We start from the raw sequence: 19769 nt of genomic DNA, 5'->3' as shown, positions 1-19769 counted from the left end.
CCTTCTCGAGGGTCTCGACTAGCGACACATCCGAGACCTTTGCTCTTTCCTCAGCTACCTCCTCTGCGGGGAATTGCGCTCGCTCTTCCTCTCGCGCAAGGGTCACCTCGACCACTTCCCGCTCTAATGTTTCCGAAGGTACGACCACGTCCTCTTTTGGAGCGGCTACTTCTTCCTCGGGCGAGAAGTCGTCTTGCCTCACGACTGACACCGGAAACGGCTCTTTTACCTCTTCCTTTACTTTTTCTAGCTCTTCTACCAACTCCTCAACGACCTCCGTCACCCCCTCAATCGCTGCCGGGCGGGCGGTATCCTTAGAGGGCTCTTTTCCTTCGACCACCTTTGTTTCCGTGGCTCTGACAGTCGGAGCTGCCTCATCGACTTCCGTTATTTCCACCGACGGAGATTTCGGTTCGCCTTCCCTCTCAGAGATGGGTGGCTCCGGTATAACCAATTCCTCTTTCGGGGTGTCAACCGCCGGCTCGTCCGGCGCCGGTAAACCTGGTTCCTCAGGCGTCGCCTCTACGACTTCCTTCGTTACGATCTCGTCCACCACCTCCTCGCTAACGAATTCCGTCTGTGCCTTGGTGTCTTTTACCTCGGTTATTATTTCCACAGACTCAGTAACGGCCTCGGATACCTCCACGACTTTCTTTCGCACCACCACCTCCTCTACCGGCGTTGGCTTCAATGCCTCCGGAATCACACCTTCCACTACTTCGCGTGTTTCCTCTAGCAACGTGCTATCCGAGAGCTTAGCGACATGGACGACTTTTTCGACCGATTCCGCTTCCTCGTCTACTAAGGCAGCGGTCACCTCGCCCACTTCGTCTTTTTTCACTCCTACCGCTTTATCCTCCTCCTCGTCCCTCATCTCAAGGACTACCTTTTCCTCAGCCGCGGGAGACGCGTCAGCGGGAACCTCTTCTACGACCGTTTCCATTTCTTCGATCATCACTTCCGGCTTGCTTTCCTCCTCTCCCACCGAAGGTAATCCCTCCGGGCTTTCGCGCTCATCGACTGAAAGTGCCGGAATCGGTTTTTTTGGTTTAAGTTCCTCATCCGCTACCGGGGAAACGGCTTCCTTCGGCGATTTTTCACCGCCTTCCTTCATTACCACATCATCACCTACCTCCTTCGTAACCTCCGTAGGCGATACGGGCACCTTTGCCTCGCTAATTATTTCGACTGTCTCCGTTATCTCCTGGGACACCTCGACGACCTTCTCGGCTTCGACCACCTGCTCTATTACCTTCCTACGCTCGACAGCCTCGGACACCACGCTCTCTCGTACCACGCCTTCCTTCTCGAGGGTCTCGACTAGCGACACATCCGAGACCTTTGCTCTTTCCTCAGCTACCTCCTCTGCGGGGAATTGCGCTCGCTCTTCCTCTCGCGCAAGGGTCACCTCGACCACTTCCCGCTCTAATGTTTCCGAAGGTACGACCACGTCCTCTTTTGGAGCGGCTACTTCTTCCTCGGGCGAGAAGTCGTCTTGCCTCTCGACTGACACCGGAGACGGCTCTTTTGCCTCTTCCTTTACTTTTTCTAGCTCTTCTACCAACTCCTCAACGACCTCCGTCACCCCCTCAATCGCTGCCGGGCGGGCGGTATCCTTAGAGGGCTCTTTTTCTTCGAACACCTTTGTTTCCGTGGCTCTGACAGTCGGGGCTGCCTCATCGACTTCCGTTATTTCCACCGACGGAGATTTCGGTTCGCCTTCCCTCTCAGAGATGGGTGGCTCCATTATAACCAATTCCTCTTTCGGGGTATCAACCGCCGGCTCGTCCGGCGCCGGTAAACCTGGTTCCTCAGGCGTCGCCTCTACGACTTCCTTCGTTACGATCTCGTCCACCACCTCCTCGCTAACGAATTCCGTCTGTGCCTTGGTGTCTTTTACCTCGGTTATTATTTCCACAGACTCAGTAATGGCCTCGGATACCTCCACGACATTCTTGCGCACCACCACCTCCTCTACCGGCGTTGGCTTCAATGCCTCCGGAATCACACCTTCCACTACTTCGCGTGTTTCCTCTAGCAACGTGCTATCCGAGACCTTAGCGACATCTACGACTTTTTCGACCGATTCCGCTTCCTCGTCTACTAAGGCAGCGGTCACCTCGCCCACTTCGTCTTTTTTCACTCCTACCGCTTTATCCTCCTCCTCGTCCCTCATCTCAAGGACTACCTTTTCCTCAGCCGCGGGAGACGCGTCAGCGGGAACCTCTTCTACGACCGTTTCCATTTCTTCGATCATCACTTCCGGCTTGCTCTCGTCCTCTCCCACCGAAGGTAATCCCTCCGGGCTTTCGCGCTCATCGACTGAAAGTGCCGGAATCGGTTCTTTCGGTTTAAGTTCCTCCTCCGCTACCGGGGAAACGGCTTCCTTCGGCGATTTTTCACCGCCTTCCTTCATTACCACATCATCACCTACCTCCTTCGTAACCTCCGTAGGCGATACGGGCACCTTTGCCTCGCTAATTATGTCGACTGTCTCCGATATCTCCTGGGACACCTCGACGACCTTCTCGGCTTCGACCACCTGCTCTATTACCTTCCTACGCTCGACAGCCTCGGACACCACGCTCTCTCGTACCACGCCTTCCTTCTCGAGGGTCTCGACTAGCGACACATCCGAGACCTTTGCTCTTTCCTCAGCTACCTCCTCTGCGGGGAATTGCGCTCGCTCTTCCTCTCGCGCAAGGGTCACCTCGACCACTTCCCGCTCTAATGTTTCCGAAGGTACGACCACGTCCTCTTTTGGAGCGGCTACTACTTCCTTGGGCGAAAAGTCGTCTTGCCTCTCGACTGACACCGGAGACGGCTCTTTTACCTCTTCCTTTACTTTTTCTAGCTCTTCTACCAACTCCTCAACGACCTCCGTCACCCCCTCAATCGCTGCCGGGCGGGCGGTATCCTTAGAGGGCTCTTTTTCTTCGAACACCTTTGTTTCCGTGGCTCTGACAGTCGGGGCTGCCTCATCGACTTCCGTTATTTCCACCGACGGAGATTTCGGTTCGCCTTCCCTCTCAGAGATGGGTGGCTCCGGTATAACCAATTCCTCTTTCGGGGTCTCAACCGCCGGCTCGTCCGGCGCCGGTAAACCTGGTTCCTCAGGCGTTGCCACTACGACTTCCTTCGTTACGATCTCGTCCACCACCTCCTCGCTAACGAATTCCGTCTGTGCCTTAGTGTCTTTTACCTCGGTTATTATTTCCACAGACTCAGTAACGGCCTCGGATACCTCCACGACTTTCTTGCGCACCACCACCTCCTCTACCGGCGTTGGCTTCAATGCCTCCGGAATCACACCTTCCACTACTTCGCGTGTTTCCTCTAGCAACGTGCTATCCGAGACCTTAGCGACATCGACGACTTTTTCGACCGATTCCGCTTCCTCGTCTACTAAGGCAGCGGTCACCTCGCCCACTTCGTCTTTTTTCACTCCTACCGCTTTATCCTCCTCCTCGTCCCTCATCTCAAGGACTACCTTTTCCTCAGCCGCGGGAGACGCGTCAGCGGGAACCTCTTCTACGACCGTTTCCATTTCTTCGATCATCACTTCCGGCTTGCTCTCGTCCTCTCCCACCGAAGGTAATCCCTCCGGGCTTTCGCGCTCATCGACTGAAAGTGCCGGAATCGGTTTTTTCGGTTTAAGTTCCTCCTCCGCTACCGGGGAAACGGCTTCCTTCGGCGATTTTTCACCGCCTTCCTTCATTACCACATCATCACCTACCTCCTTCGTAACCTCCGTAGGCGATACGGGCACCTTTGCCTCGCTAATTATTTCGACTGTCTCCGTTATCTCCTGGGACACCTCGACGACCTTCTCGGCTTCGACCACCTGCTCTATTACCTTCCTACCCTCGACAGCCTCGGACACCACGCTCTCTCGTACCACGCCTTCCTTCTCGAGGGTCTCGACTAGCGACACATCCGAGACCTTTGCTCTTTCCTCAGCTACCTCCTCTTCGGGGAATTGCGCTCGCTCTTCCTCTCGCGCAAGGGTCACCTCGACCACTTCCCGCTCTAATGTTTCCGAAGGTACGACCACGTCCTCTTTTGGAGCGGCTACTTTTTCCTCGGGCGATAAGTCGTCTTGCCTCTCGACTGACACCGGAGACGGCTCTTTTACCTCTTCCTTTACTTTTTCTAGCTCTTCTACCAACTCCTCAACGACCTCCGTCACCCCCTCAATCGCTGCCGGGCGGGCGGTATCCTTAGAGGGCTCTTTTCCTTCGACCACCTTTGTTTCCGTGGCTCTGACAGTCGGAGCTGCCTCATCGACTTCCGTTATTTCCACCGACGGAGATTTCGGTTCGCCTTCCCTCTCAGAGATGGGTGGCTTCGGTATAACCAATTCCTCTTTTGGGGTCTCAACCGCCGGCTCGTCCGGCGCCGGTAAACCTGGTTCCTCAGGCGTCGCCTCTACGGCTTCCTTCGTTACGATCTCGTCCACCACCTCCTCGCTAACGAATTCCCTCTGTGCCTTGGTGTCTTTTACCTCGGTTATTATTTCCACAGACTCAGTAATGGCCTCGGATACCTCCACGACTTTCTTGCGCACCACCACCTCCTCTACCGGCGTTGGCTTCAATGCCTCCGGAATCACACCTTCCACTACTTCGCGTGTTTCCTGGAGCAACGTGCTATCCGAGACCTTAGCGACATCGACGACTTTTTCGACCGATTCCGCTTCCTCGTCTACTAAGGCAGCGGTCACCTCGCCCACTTCGTCTTTTTTCACTCCTACCGCTTTATCCTCCTCCTCGTCCCTCATCTCAAGGACTACCTTTTCCTCAGCCGCGGGAGACGCGTCAGCGGGAACCTCTTCTACGACCGTTTCCATTTCTTCGATCATCACTTCCGGCTTGCTTTCGTCCTCTCCCACCGAAGGTAATCCCTCCGGGCTTTCGCGCTCATCGACTGAAAGTGCCGGAATCGGTTTTTTCGGTTTAAGTTCCTCCTCCGCTACCGGGGAAACGGCTTCCTTCGGCGATTTTTCACCGCCTTCCTTCAATACCACATCATCACCTACCTCCTTCGTAACCTCCGTAGGCGATACGGGCACCTTTGCCTCGCTAATTATTTCGACTGTCTCCGTTATCTCCTGGGACACCTCGACGACCTTCTCGGCTTCGACCACCTGCTCTATTACCTTCCTACCCTCGACAGCCTCGGACACCACGCTCTCTCGTACCACGCCCTCCTTCTCGAGGGTCTCGACTAGCGACACATCCGAGACCTTTGCTCTTTCTTCAGCTACCTCCTCTTCGGGGAATTGCGCTCGCTCTTCCTCTCGCGCAAGGGTCACCTCGACCACTTCCCGCTCTAATGTTTCCGAAGGTACGACCACGTCCTCTTTTGGAGCGGCTACTTCTTCCTCGGGCGATAAGTCGTCTTGCCTCTCGACTGACACCGGAGACGGCTCTTTTACCTCTTCCTTTACTTTTTCTAGCTCTTCTACCAACTCCTCAACGACCTCCGTCACCCCCTCAATCGCTGCCGGGCGGGCGGTATCCTTAGAGGGCTCTTTTCCTTCGACCACCTTTGTTTCCGTGGCTCTGACAGTCGGAGCTGCCTCATCGACTTCCGTTATTTCCACCGACGGAGATTTCGGTTCGCCTTCCCTCTCAGAGATGGGTGGCTTCGGTATAACCAATTCCTCTTTTGGGGTCTCAACCGCCGGCTCGTCCGGCGCCGGTAAACCTGGTTCCTCAGGCGTCGCCTCTACGACTTCCTTCGTTACGATCTCGTCCACCACCTCCTCGCTAACGAATTCCCTCTGTGCCTTGGTGTCTTTTACCTCGGTTATTATTTCCACAGACTCAGTAATGGCCTCGGATACCTCCACGACTTTCTTGCGCACCACCACCTCCTCTACCGGCGTTGGCTTCAATGCCTCCGGAATCACACCTTCCACTACTTCGCGTGTTTCCTGGAGCAACGTGCTATCCGAGACCTTAGCGACATCGACGACTTTTTCGACCGATTCCGCTTCCTCGTCTAGTAAGGCAGCGGTCACCTCGCCCACTTCGTCTTTTTTCACTCCTACCGCTTTATCCTCCTCCTCGTCCCTCATCTCAAGGACTACCTTTTCCTCAGCCGCGGGAGACGCGTCAGCGGGAACCTCTTCTACGACCGTTTCCATTTCTTCGATCATCACTTCCGGCTTGCTTTCGTCCTCTCCCACCGAAGGTAATCCCTCCGGGCTTTCGCGCTCATCGACTGAAAGTGCCGGAATCGGTTCTTTCGGTTTAAGTTCCTCCTCCGCTACCGGGGAAACGGCTTCCTTCGGCGATTTTTCACCGCCTTCCTTCATTACCACATCATCACCTACCTCCTTCGTAACCTCCGTAGGCGATACGGGCACCTTTGCCTCGGTAATTATTTCGACTGTCTCCGTTATCTCCTGGGACACCTCGACGACCTTCTCGGCTTCGACCACCTGCTCTATTACCTTCCTACCCTCGACAGCCTCGGACACCACGCTCTCTCGTACCACGCCTTCCTTCTCGAGGGTCTCGACTAGCGACACATCCGAGACCTTTGCTCTTTCTTCAGCTACCTCCTCTTCGGGGAATAGCGCTCGCTCTTCCTCTCGCGCAGGGGTCACCTCGACCACTTCCCGCTCTAATGTTTCCGAAGGTACGACCACGTCCTCTTTTGGAGCGGCTACTTCTTCCTCGGGCGATAAGTCGTCTTGCCTCTCGACTGACACCGGAGACGGCTCTTTTACCTCTTCCTTTACTTTTTCTAGCTCTTCTACCAACTCCTCAACGACCTCCGTCACCCCCTCAATCGCTGCCGGGCGGACGGTATCCTTAGAGGGCTCTTTTCCTTCGACCACCTTTGTTTCCGTGGCTCTGACAGTCGGAGCTGCCTCATCGACTTCCGTTATTTCCACCGACGGAGATTTCGGTTCGCCTTCCCTCTCAGAGATGGGTGGCTTCGGTATAACCAATTCCTCTTTTGGGGTCTCAACCGCCGGCTCGTCCGGCGCCGGTAAACCTGGTTCCTCAGGCGTCGCCTCTACGACTTCCTTCGTTACGATCTCGTCCACCACCTCCTCGCTAACGAATTCCGTCTGTGCCTTAGTGTCTTTTACCTCGGTTATTATTTCCACAGACTCAGTAATGGCCTCGGATACCTCCACGACTTTCTTGCGCACCACCACCTCCTCTACCGGCGTTGGCTTCAATGCCTCCGGAATCACACCTTCCACTACTTCGCGTGTTTCCTCGAGCAACGTGCTATCCGAGACCTTAGCGACATCGACGACTTTTTCGACCGAGTCCGCTTCCTCGTCTACTAAGGCAGCGGTCACCTCGCCCACTTCGTCTTTTTTCACTCCTACCGCTTTATCCTCCTCCTCGTCCCTCATCTCAAGGACTACCTTTTCCTCAGCCGCGGGAGACGCGTCAGCGGGAACCTCTTCTACGACCGTTTCCATTTCTTCGATCATCACTTCCGGCTTGCTTTCGTCCTCTCCCACCGAAGGTAATCCCTCCGGGCTTTCGCGCTCATCGACTGAAAGTGCCGGAATCGGTTCTTTCGGTTTAAGTTCCTCCTCCGCTACCGGGGAAACGGCTTCCTTCGGCGATTTTTCACCACCTTCCTTCACTACCACATCATCACCTACCTCCTTCGTAACCTCCGTAGGCGATACGGGCACCTTTGCCTCGCTAATTATTTCGACTGTCTCCGTTATCTCCTGGGACACCTCGACGACCTTCTCGGCTTCGACCACCTGCTCTATTACCTTCCTACCCTCGACAGCCTCGGACACCACGCTCTCTCGTACCACGCCCTCCTTCTCGAGGGTCTCGACTAGCGACACATCCGAGACCTTTGCTCTTTCTTCAGCTACCTCCTCTTCGGGGAATTGCGCTCGCTCTTCCTCTCGCGCAAGGGTCACCTCGACCACTTCCCGCTCTAATGTTTCCGAAGGTACGACCACGTCCTCTTTTGGAGCGGCTACTTCTTCCTCGGGCGATAAGTCGTCTTGCCTCTCGACTGACACCGGAGACGGCTCTTTTACCTCTTCCTTTACTTTTTCTAGCTCTTCTACCAACTCCTCAACGACCTCCGTCACCCCCTCAATCGCTGCCGGGCGGGCGGTATCCTTAGAGGGCTCTTTTCCTTCGACCACCTTTGTTTCCGTGGCTCTGACAGTCGGAGCTGCCTCATCGACTTCCGTTATTTCCACCGACGGAGATTTCGGTTCGCCTTCCCTCTCAGAGATGGGTGGCTTCGGTATAACCAATTCCTCTTTTGGGGTCTCAACCGCCGGCTCGTCCGGCGCCGGTAAACCTGGTTCCTCAGGCGTCGCCTCTACGACTTCCTTCGTTACGATCTCGTCCACCACCTCCTCGCTAACGAATTCCGTCTGTGCCTTAGTGTCTTTTACCTCGGTTATTATTTCCACAGACTCAGTAATGGCCTCGGATACCTCCACGACTTTCTTGCGCACCACCACCTCCTCTACCGGCGTTGGCTTCAATGCCTCCGGAATCACACCTTCCACTACTTCGCGTGTTTCCTCGAGCAACGTGCTATCCGAGACCTTAGCGACATCGACGACTTTTTCGACCGAGTCCGCTTCCTCGTCTACTAAGGCAGCGGTCACCTCGCCCACTTCGTCTTTTTTCACTCCTACCGCTTTATCCTCCTCCTCGTCCCTCATCTCAAGGACTACCTTTTCCTCAGCCGCGGGAGACGCGTCAGCGGGAACCTCTTCTACGACCGTTTCCATTTCTTCGATCATCACTTCCGGCTTGCTTTCGTCCTCTCCCACCGAAGGTAATCCCTCCGGGCTTTCGCGCTCATCGACTGAAAGTGCCGGAATCGTTTTTTTCGGTTTAAGTTCCTCCTCCGCTACCGGGGAAACGGCTTCCTTCGGCGATTTTTCACCGCCTTCCTTCATTACCACATCATCACCTACCTCCTTCGTAACCTCCGTAGGCGATACGGGCACCTTTGCCTCGCTAATTATTTCGACTGTCTCCGTTATCTCCTGGGACACCTCGACGACCTTCTCGGCTTCGACCACCTGCTCTATTACCTTCCTACGCTCGACAGCCTCGGACACCACGCTCTCTCGTACCACGCCTTCCTTCTCGAGGGTCTCGACTAGCGACACATCCGAGACCTTTGCTCTTTCCTCAGCTACCTCCTCTGCGGGGAATTGCGCTCGCTCTTCCTCTCGCGCAAGGGTAACCTCGACCACTTCCCGCTCTAATGTTTCCGAAGGTACGACCACGTCCTCTTTTGGAGCGGCTACTTCTTCCTTGGGCGAGAAGTCGTCTTGCCTCTCGACTGACACCGGAGACGGCTCTTTTACCTCTTCCTTTACTTTTTCTAGCTCTTCTATCAACTCCTCAACGACCTCCGTCACCCCATCAATAGAGTCCGGGCGGGCGGTATCCTTAGAGGGCTCTTTTCCTTCGACCACCTTTGTTTCCGTGGCTCTGACAGTCGGAGCTGCCTCATCGACTTCCGTTATTTCCACCGACGGAGATTTCGGTTCGCCTTCCCTCTCAGAGATGGGTGGCTTCGGTATAACCAATTCCTCTTTTGGGGTCTCAACCGCCGGCTCTTCCGGCGCCGGTAAACCTGGTTCCTCAGGCGTCGCCTCTACGACTTCCTTCGTTACGATCTCGTCCACCACCTCCTCGCTAACGAATTCCGTCTGTGCCTTGGTGTCTTTTACCTCGGTAATTATTTCCACAGACTCAGTAATGGCCTCGGATACCTCCACGACTTTCTTGCGCACCACCACCTCCTCTACCGGCGTTGGCTTCAATGCCTCCGGAATCACACCTTCCACTACTTCGCGTGTTTCCTCGAGCAACGTGCTATCCGAGACCTTAGCGACATCGACGACTTTTTCGACCGAGTCCGCTTCCTCGTCTACTAAGGCAGCGGTCACCTCGCCCACTTCGTCTTTTTTCACTCCTACCGCTTTATCCTCCTCCTCGTCCCTCATCTCAAGGACTACCTTTTCCTCAGCCGCGGGAGACGCGTCAGCGGGAACCTCTTCTACGACCGTTTCCATTTCTTCGATGATCACTTCCGGCTTGCTTTCGTCCTCTCCCACCGAAGGTAATCCCTCCGGGCTTTCGCGCTCATCGACTGAAAGTGCCGGAATCGGTTCTTTCGGTTTAAGTTCCTCCTCCGCTACCGGGGAAACGGCTTCCTTCGGCGATTTTTCACCGCCTTCCTTCATTACCACATCATCACCTACCTCCTTCGTAACCTCCGTAGGCGATACGGGCACCTTTGCCTCGCTAATTATTTCGACTGTCTCCGTTATCTCCTGGGACACCTCGACGACCTTCTCGGCTTCGACCACCTGCTCTATTACCTTCCTACGCTCGACAGCCTCGGACACCACGCTCTCTCGTACCACGCCTACCTTCTCGAGGGTCTCGACTAGCGACACATCCGAGACCTTTGCTCTTTCCTCAGCTACCTCCTCTGCGGGGAATTGCGCTCGCTCTTCCTCTCGCGCAAGGGTCACCTCGACCACTTCCCGCTCTAATGTTTCCGAAGGTACGACCACGTCCTCTTTTGGAGCGGCTACTTCTTCCTCGGGCGAGAAGTCGTCTTGCCTCTCGACTGACACCGGAGACGGCTCTTTTACCTCTTCCTTTACTTTTTCTAGCTCTTCTACCAACTCCTCAACGACCTCCGTCACCCCCTCAATAGCTGCCGGGCGGGCGGTATCCTTAGAGGGCTCTTTTCCTTCGACCACCTTTGTTTCCGTGGCTCTGACAGTCGGAGCTGCCTCATCGACTTCCGTTATTTCCACCGACGGAGATTTAGGTTCGCCTTCCCTCTCAGAGATGGGTGGCTTCGGTATAACCAATTCCTCTTTTGGGGTCTCAACCGCCGGCTCTTCCGGCGCCGGTAAACCTGGTTCCTCAGGCGTCGCCTCTACGACTTCCTTCGTTACGATCTCGTCCACCACCTCCTCGCTAACGAATTCCGTCTGTGCCTTGGTGTCTTTTACCTCGGTTATTATTTCCACAGACTCAGTAATGGCCTCGGATACCTCCACGACTTTCTTGCGCACCACCACCTCCTCTACCGGCGTTGGCTTCAATGCCTCCGGAATCACACCTTCCACTACTTCGCGTGTTTCCTCGAGCAACGTGCTATCCGAGACCTTAGCGACATCGACGACTTTTTCGACCGATTCCGCTTCCTCGTCTACTAAGGCAGCGGTCACCTCGCCCACTTCGTCTTTTTTCACTCCTACCGCTTTATCCTCCTCCTCGTCCCTCATCTCAAGGACTACCTTTTCCTCAGCCGCGGGAGACGCGTCAGCGGGAACCTCTTCTACGACCGTTTCCATTTCTTCGATGATCACTTCCGGCTTGCTTTCGTCCTCTCCCACCGAAGGTAATCCCTCCGGGCTTTCGCGCTCATCGACTGAAAGTGCCGGAATCGGTTCTTTCGGTTTAAGTTCCTCCTCCGCTACCGGGGAAACGGCTTCCTTCGGCGATTTTTCACCGCCTTCCTTCATTACCACATCATCACCTACCTCCTTCGTAACCTCCGTAGGCGATACGGGCACCTTTGCCTCGCTAATTATTTCGACTGTCTCCGTTATCTCCTGGGACACCTCGACGACCTTCTCGGCTTCGACCACCTGCTCTATTACCTTCCTACGCTCGACAGCCTCGGACACCACGCTCTCTCGTACCACGCCTACCTTCTCGAGGGTCTCGACTAGCGACACATCCGAGACCTTTGCTCTTTCCTCAGCTACCTCCTCTGCGGGGAATTGCGCTCGCTCTTCCTCTCGCGCAAGGGTCACCTCGACCACTTCCCGCTCTAATGTTTCCGAAGGTACGACCACGTCCTCTTTTGGAGCGGCTACTTCTTCCTCGGGCGAGAAGTCGTCTTGCCTCTCGACTGACACCGGAGACGGCTCTTTTACCTCTTCCTTTACTTTTTCTAGCTCTTCTACCAACTCCTCAACGACCTCCGTAACCCCCTCAATAGCTGCCGGGCGGGCGGTATCCTTAGAGGGCTCTTTTCCTTCGACCACCTTTGTTTCCGTGGCTCTGACAGTCGGAGCTGCCTCATCGACTTCCGTTATTTCCACCGACGGAGATTTAGGTTCGCCTTCCCTCTCAGAGATGGGTGGCTTCGGTATAACCAATTCCTCTTTTGGGGTCTCAACCGCCGGCTCTTCCGGCGCCGGTAAACCTGGTTCCTCAGGCGTCGCCTCTACGACTTCCTTCGTTACGATCTCGTCCACCACCTCCTCGCTAACGAATTCCGTCTGTGCCTTGGTGTCTTTTACCTCGGTTATTATTTCCACAGACTCAGTAATGGCCTCGGATACCTCCACGACTTTCTTGCGCACCACCACCTCCTCTACCGGCGTTGGCTTCAATGCCTCCGGAATCACACCTTCCACTACTTCGCGTGTTTCCTCGAGCAACGTGCTATCCGAGATCTTAGCGACATCGACGACTTTTTCGACCGAGTCCGCTTCCTCGTCTACTAAGGCAGCGGTCACCTCGCCCACTTCGTCTTTTTTCACTCCTACCGCTTTATCCTCCTCCTCGTCCCTCATCTCAAGGACTACCTTTTCCTCAGCCGCGGGAGACGCGTCAGCGGGAACCTCTTCTACGACCGTTTCCATTTCTTCGATCATCACTTCCGGCTTGCTTTCGTCCTCTCCCACCGAAGGTAATCCCTCCGGGCTTTCGCGCTCATCGACTGAAAGTGCCGGAATCGGTTCTTTCGGTTTAAGTTCCTCCTCCGCTACCGGGGAAACGGCTTCCTTCGGCGATTTTTCACCACCTTCCTTCACTACCACATCATCACCTACCTCCTTCGTAACCTCCGTAGGCGATACGGGCACCTTTGCCTCGCTAATTATTTCGACTGTCTCCGTTATCTCCTGGGACACCTCGACGACCTTCTCGGCTTCGACCACCTGCTCTATTACCTTCCTACCCTCGACAGCCTCGGACACCACGCTCTCTCGTACCACGCCCTCCTTCTCGAGGGTCTCGACTAGCGACACATCCGAGACCTTTGCTCTTTCTTCAGCTACCTCCTCTTCGGGGAATTGCGCTCGCTCTTCCTCTCGCGCAAGGGTCACCTCGACCACTTCCCGCTCTAATGTTTCCGAAGGTACGACCACGTCCTCTTTTGGAGCGGCTACTTCTTCCTCGGGCGATAAGTCGTCTTGCCTCTCGACTGACACCGGAGACGGCTCTTTTACCTCTTCCTTTACTTTTTCTAGCTCTTCTACCAACTCCTCAACGACCTCCGTCACCCCCTCAATCGCTGCCGGGCGGGCGGTATCCTTAGAGGGCTCTTTTCCTTCGACCACCTTTGTTTCCGTGGCTCTGACAGTCGGAGCTGCCTCATCGACTTCCGTTATTTCCACCGACGGAGATTTCGGTTCGCCTTCCCTCTCAGAGATGGGTGGCTTCGGTATAACCAATTCCTCTTTTGGGGTCTCAACCGCCGGCTCGTCCGGCGCCGGTAAACCTGGTTCCTCAGGCGTCGCCTCTACGACTTCCTTCGTTACGATCTCGTCCACCACCTCCTCGCTAACGAATTCCGTCTGTGCCTTAATGTCTTTTACCTCGGTTATTATTTCCACAGACTCAGTAATGGCCTCGGATACCTCCACGACTTTCTTGCGCACCACCACCTCCTCTACCGGCGTTGGCTTCAATGCCTCCGGAATCACACCTTCCACTACTTCGCGTGTTTCCTCGAGCAACGTGCTATCCGAGACCTTAGCGACATCGACGACTTTTTCGACCGAGTCCGCTTCCTCGTCTACTAAGGCAGCGGTCACCTCGCCCACTTCGTCTTTTTTCACTCCTACCGCTTTATCCTCCTCCTCGTCCCTCATCTCAAGGACTACCTTTTCCTCAGCCGCGGGAGACGCGTCAGCGGGAACCTCTTCTACGACCGTTTCCATTTCTTCGATCATCACTTCCGGCTTGCTTTCGTCCTCTCCCACCGAAGGTAATCCCTCCGGGCTTTCGCGCTCATCGACTGAAAGTGCCGGAATCGGTTTTTTCGGTTTAAGTTCCTCCTCCGCTACCGGGGAAACGGCTTCCTTCGGCGATTTTTCACCGCCTTCCTTCATTACCACATCATCACCTACCTCCTTCGTAACCTCCGTAGGCGATACGGGCACCTTTGCCTCGCTAATTATTTCGACTGTCTCCGTTATCTCCTGGGACACCTCGACGACCTTCTCGGCTTCGACCACCTGCTCTATTACCTTCCTACGCTCGACAGCCTCGGACACCACGCTCTCTCGTACCACGCCTTCCTTCTCGAGGGTCTCGACTAGCGACACATCCGAGACCTTTGCTCTTTCCTCAGCTACCTCCTCTGCGGGGAATTGCGCTCGCTCTTCCTCTCGCGCAAGGGTAACCTCGACCACTTCCCGCTCTAATGTTTCCGAAGGTACGACCACGTCCTCTTTTGGAGCCGCTACTTCTTCCTTGGGCGAGAAGTCGTCTTGCCTCTCGACTGACACCGGAGACGGCTCTTTTACCTCTTCCTTTACTTTTTCTAGCTCTTCTATCAACTCCTCAACGACCTCCGTCACCCCATCAATAGAGTCCGGGCGGGCGGTATCCTTAGAGGGCTCTTTTCCTTCGACCACCTTTGTTTCCGTGGCTCTGACAGTCGGAGCTGCCTCATCGACTTCCGTTATTTCCACCGACGGAGATTTCGATTCGCCTTCCCTCTCAGAGATGGGTGGCTTCGGTATAACCAATTCCTCTTTTGGGGTCTCAACCGCCGGCTCGTCCGGCGCCGGTAAACCTGGTTCCTCAGGCGTCGCCTCTACGACTTCCTTCGTTACGATCTCGTCCACCACCTCCTCGCTAACGAATTCCGTCTGTGCCTTGGTGTCTTTTACCTCGGTTATTATTTCCACAGACTCAGTAATGGCCTCGGATACCTCCACGACTTTCTTGCGCACCACCACCTCCTCTACCGGCGTTGGCTTCAATGCCTCCGGAATCACACCTTCCACTACTTCGCGTGTTTCCTCGAGCAACGTGCTATCCGAGACCTTAGCGACATCGACGACTTTTTCGACCGATTCCGCTTCCTCGTCTACTAAGGCAGCGGTCACCTCGCCCACTTCGTCTTTTTTCACTCCTACCGCTTTATCCTCCTCCTCGTCCCTCATCTCAAGGACTACCTTTTCCTCAGCCGCGGGAGACGCGTCAGCGGGAACCTCTTCTACGACCGTTTCCATTTCTTCGATCATCACTTCCGGCTTGCTTTCGTCCTCTCCCACCGAAGGTAATCCCTCCGGGCTTTCGCGCTCATCGACTGAAAGTGCCGGAATCGGTTCTTTCGGTTTAAGTTCCTCCTCCGCTACCGGGGAAACGGCTTCCTTCGGCGATTTTTCACCGCCTTCCTTCATTACCACATCATCACCTACCTCCTTCGTAACCTCCGTAGGCGATACGGGCACCTTTGCCTCGGTAATTATTTCGACTGTCTCCGTTATCTCCTGGGACACCTCGACGACCTTCTCGGCTTCGACCACCTGCTCTATTACCTTCCTACGCTCGACAGCCTCGGACACCACGCTCTCTCGTACCACGCCTACCTTCTCGAGGGTCTCGACTAGCGACACATCCGAGACCTTTGCTCTTTCCTCAGCTACCTCCTCTGCGGGGAATTGCGCTCGCTCTTCCTCTCGCGCAAGGGTCACCTCGACCACTTCCCGCTCTAATGTTTCCGAAGGTACGACCACGTCCTCTTTTGGAGCGGCTACTTCTTCCTCGGGCGAGAAGTCGTCTTGCCTCTCGACTGACACCGGAGACGGCTCTTTTACCTCTTCCTTTACTTTTTCTAGCTCTTCTACCAACTCCTCAACGACCTCCGTCACCCCCTCAATAGCTGCCGGGCGGGCGGTATCCTTAGAGGGCTCTTTTCCTTCGACCACCTTTGTTTCCGTGGCTCTGACAGTCGGAGCTGCCTCATCGACTTCCGTTATTTCCACCGACGGAGATTTAGGTTCGCCTTCCCTCTCAGAGATGGGTGGCTTCGGTATAACCAATTCCTCTTTTGGGGTCTCAACCGCCGGCTCTTCCGGCGCCGGTAAACCTGGTTCCTCAGGCGTCGCCTCTACGACTTCCTTCGTTACGATCTCGTCCACCACCTCCTCGCTAACGAATTCCGTCTGTGCCTTGGTGTCTTTTACCTCGGTTATTATTTCCACAGACTCAGTAATGGCCTCGGATACCTCCACGACTTTCTTGCGCACCACCACCTCCTCTACCGGCGTTGGCTTCAATGCCTCCGGAATCACACCTTCCACTACTTCGCGTGTTTCCTCGAGCAACGTGCTATCCGAGATCTTAGCGACATCGACGACTTTTTCGACCGAGTCCGCTTCCTCGTCTACTAAGGCAGCGGTCACCTCGCCCACTTCGTCTTTTTTCACTCCTACCGCTTTATCCTCCTCCTCGTCCCTCATCTCAAGGACTACCTTTTCCTCAGCCGCGGGAGACGCGTCAGCGGGAACCTCTTCTACGACCGTTTCCATTTCTTCGATCATCACTTCCGGCTTGCTTTCGTCCTCTCCCACCGAAGGTAATCCCTCCGGGCTTTCGCGCTCATCGACTGAAAGTGCCGGAATCGGTTCTTTCGGTTTAAGTTCCTCCTCCGCTACCGGGGAAACGGCTTCCTTCGGCGATTTTTCACCACCTTCCTTCACTACCACATCATCACCTACCTCCTTCGTAACCTCCGTAGGCGATACGGGCACCTTTGCCTCGCTAATTATTTCGACTGTCTCCGTTATCTCCTGGGACACCTCGACGACCTTCTCGGCTTCGACCACCTGCTCTATTACCTTCCTACCCTCGACAGCCTCGGACACCACGCTCTCTCGTACCACGCCCTCCTTCTCGAGGGTCTCGACTAGCGACACATCCGAGACCTTTGCTCTTTCTTCAGCTACCTCCTCTTCGGGGAATTGCGCTCGCTCTTCCTCTCGCGCAAGGGTCACCTCGACCACTTCCCGCTCTAATGTTTCCGAAGGTACGACCACGTCCTCTTTTGGAGCGGCTACTTCTTCCTCGGGCGATAAGTCGTCTTGCCTCTCGACTGACACCGGAGACGGCTCTTTTACCTCTTCCTTTACTTTTTCTAGCTCTTCTACCAACTCCTCAACGACCTCCGTCACCCCCTCAATCGCTGCCGGGCGGGCGGTATCCTTAGAGGGCTCTTTTCCTTCGACCACCTTTGTTTCCGTGGCTCTGACAGTCGGAGCTGCCTCATCGACTTCCGTTATTTCCACCGACGGAGATTTCGGTTCGCCTTCCCTCTCAGAGATGGGTGGCTTCGGTATAACCAATTCCTCTTTTGGGGTCTCAACCGCCGGCTCGTCCGGCGCCGGTAAACCTGGTTCCTCAGGCGTCGCCTCTACGACTTCCTTCGTTACGATCTCGTCCACCACCTCCTCGCTAACGAATTCCGTCTGTGCCTTAATGTCTTTTACCTCGGTTATTATTTCCACAGACTCAGTAATGGCCTCGGATACCTCCACGACTTTCTTGCGCACCACCACCTCCTCTACCGGCGTTGGCTTCAATGCCTCCGGAATCACACCTTCCACTACTTCGCGTGTTTCCTCGAGCAACGTGCTATCCGAGACCTTAGCGACATCGACGACTTTTTCGACCGAGTCCGCTTCCTCGTCTACTAAGGCAGCGGTCACCTCGCCCACTTCGTCTTTTTTCACTCCTACCGCTTTATCCTCCTCCTCGTCCCTCATCTCAAGGACTACCTTTTCCTCAGCCGCGGGAGACGCGTCAGCGGGAACCTCTTCTACGACCGTTTCCATTTCTTCGATCATCACTTCCGGCTTGCTTTCGTCCTCTCCCACCGAAGGTAATCCCTCCGGGCTTTCGCGCTCATCGACTGAAAGTGCCGGAATCGGTTTTTTCGGTTTAAGTTCCTCCTCCGCTACCGGGGAAACGGCTTCCTTCGGCGATTTTTCACCGCCTTCCTTCATTACCACATCATCACCTACCTCCTTCGTAACCTCCGTAGGCGATACGGGCACCTTTGCCTCGCTAATTATTTCGACTGTCTCCGTTATCTCCTGGGACACCTCGACGACCTTCTCGGCTTCGACCACCTGCTCTATTACCTTCCTACGCTCGACAGCCTCGGACACCACGCTCTCTCGTACCACGCCTTCCTTCTCGAGGGTCTCGACTAGCGACACATCCGAGACCTTTGCTCTTTCCTCAGCTACCTCCTCTGCGGGGAATTGCGCTCGCTCTTCCTCTCGCGCAAGGGTAACCTCGACCACTTCCCGCTCTAATGTTTCCGAAGGTACGACCACGTCCTCTTTTGGAGCCGCTACTTCTTCCTTGGGCGAGAAGTCGTCTTGCCTCTCGACTGACACCGGAGACGGCTCTTTTACCTCTTCCTTTACTTTTTCTAGCTCTTCTATCAACTCCTCAACGACCTCCGTCACCCCATCAATAGAGTCCGGGCGGGCGGTATCCTTAGAGGGCTCTTTTCCTTCGACCACCTTTGTTTCCGTGGCTCTGACAGTCGGAGCTGCCTCATCGACTTCCGTTATTTCCACCGACGGAGATTTCGATTCGCCTTCCCTCTCAGAGATGGGTGGCTTCGGTATAACCAATTCCTCTTTTGGGGTCTCAACCGCCGGCTCGTCCGGCGCCGGTAAACCTGGTTCCTCAGGCGTCGCCTCTACGACTTCCTTCGTTACGATCTCGTCCACCACCTCCTCGCTAACGAATTCCGTCTGTGCCTTGGTGTCTTTTACCTCGGTTATTATTTCCACAGACTCAGTAATGGCCTCGGATACCTCCACGACTTTCTTGCGCACCACCACCTCCTCTACCGGCGTTGGCTTCAATGCCTCCGGAATCACACCTTCCACTACTTCGCGTGTTTCCTCGAGCAACGTGCTATCCGAGACCTTAGCGACATCGACGACTTTTTCGACCGATTCCGCTTCCTCGTCTACTAAGGCAGCGGTCACCTCGCCCACTTCGTCTTTTTTCACTCCTACCGCTTTATCCTCCTCCTCGTCCCTCATCTCAAGGACTACCTTTTCCTCAGCCGCGGGAGACGCGTCAGCGGGAACCTCTTCTACGACCGTTTCCATTTCTTCGATCATCACTTCCGGCTTGCTTTCGTCCTCTCCCACCGAAGGTAATCCCTCCGGGCTTTCGCGCTCATCGACTGAAAGTGCCGGAATCGGTTCTTTCGGTTTAAGTTCCTCCTCCGCTACCGGGGAAACGGCTTCCTTCGGCGATTTTTCACCGCCTTCCTTCATTACCACATCATCACCTACCTCCTTCGTAACCTCCGTAGGCGATACGGGCACCTTTGCCTCGGTAATTATTTCGACTGTCTCCGTTATCTCCTGGGACACCTCGACGACCTTCTCGGCTTCGACCACCTGCTCTATTACCTTCCTACGCTCGACAGCCTCGGACACCACGCTCTCTCGTACCACGCCTACCTTCTCGAGGGTCTCGACTAGCGACACATCCGAGACCTTTGCTCTTTCCTCAGCTACCTCCTCTGCGGGGAATTGCGCTCGCTCTTCCTCTCGCGCAAGGGTCACCTCGACCACTTCCCGCTCTAATGTTTCCGAAGGTACGACCACGTCCTCTTTTGGAGCGGCTACTTCTTCCTCGGGCGAGAAGTCGTCTTGCCTCTCGACTGACACCGGAGACGGCTCTTTTACCTCTTCCTTT

General features: G+C 55.2%; 2 protein-coding genes across 2 annotated transcripts in view; both read right to left on the bottom strand.

The window, feature by feature from the left end:
- The window catches only part of LOC139686745 (serine-rich adhesin for platelets-like), a 112778-nt gene that overhangs the window by 81691 nt on the left and 11318 nt on the right, over positions 1-19769 (bottom strand). The window lies entirely within an intron of this gene.
- Positions 1-19769, bottom strand: part of LOC139686866 (microtubule-associated protein futsch-like) — a 47191-nt gene that overhangs the window by 17716 nt on the left and 9706 nt on the right. Inside the window, exons 3-11 of the mRNA XM_071583942.1 lie at positions 18335-18667; positions 17171-17218; positions 16757-16984; positions 9695-9754; positions 9221-9553; positions 5414-5491; positions 2711-3181; positions 2420-2605; positions 1508-1900 (exon numbers count right to left, since the gene is read on the bottom strand). Coding sequence (XP_071440043.1) covers positions 1508-1900; positions 2420-2605; positions 2711-3181; positions 5414-5491; positions 9221-9553; positions 9695-9754; positions 16757-16984; positions 17171-17218; positions 18335-18667 — 2130 coding nt within the window. The remainder of the gene's footprint in view (positions 1-1507; positions 1901-2419; positions 2606-2710; positions 3182-5413; positions 5492-9220; positions 9554-9694; positions 9755-16756; positions 16985-17170; positions 17219-18334; positions 18668-19769) is intronic.

Source organism: Hetaerina americana, unplaced genomic scaffold (genome assembly GCF_022747635.1).
Source record: "Hetaerina americana unplaced genomic scaffold, ioHetAmer1.1.p SCAF_15, whole genome shotgun sequence".
NCBI lineage: Eukaryota > Metazoa > Arthropoda > Insecta > Odonata > Calopterygidae > Hetaerina > Hetaerina americana.
The sequence above is the reverse complement of the archived record's forward strand: the minus strand, read 5'-3'. Positions and strand labels throughout refer to the sequence as shown.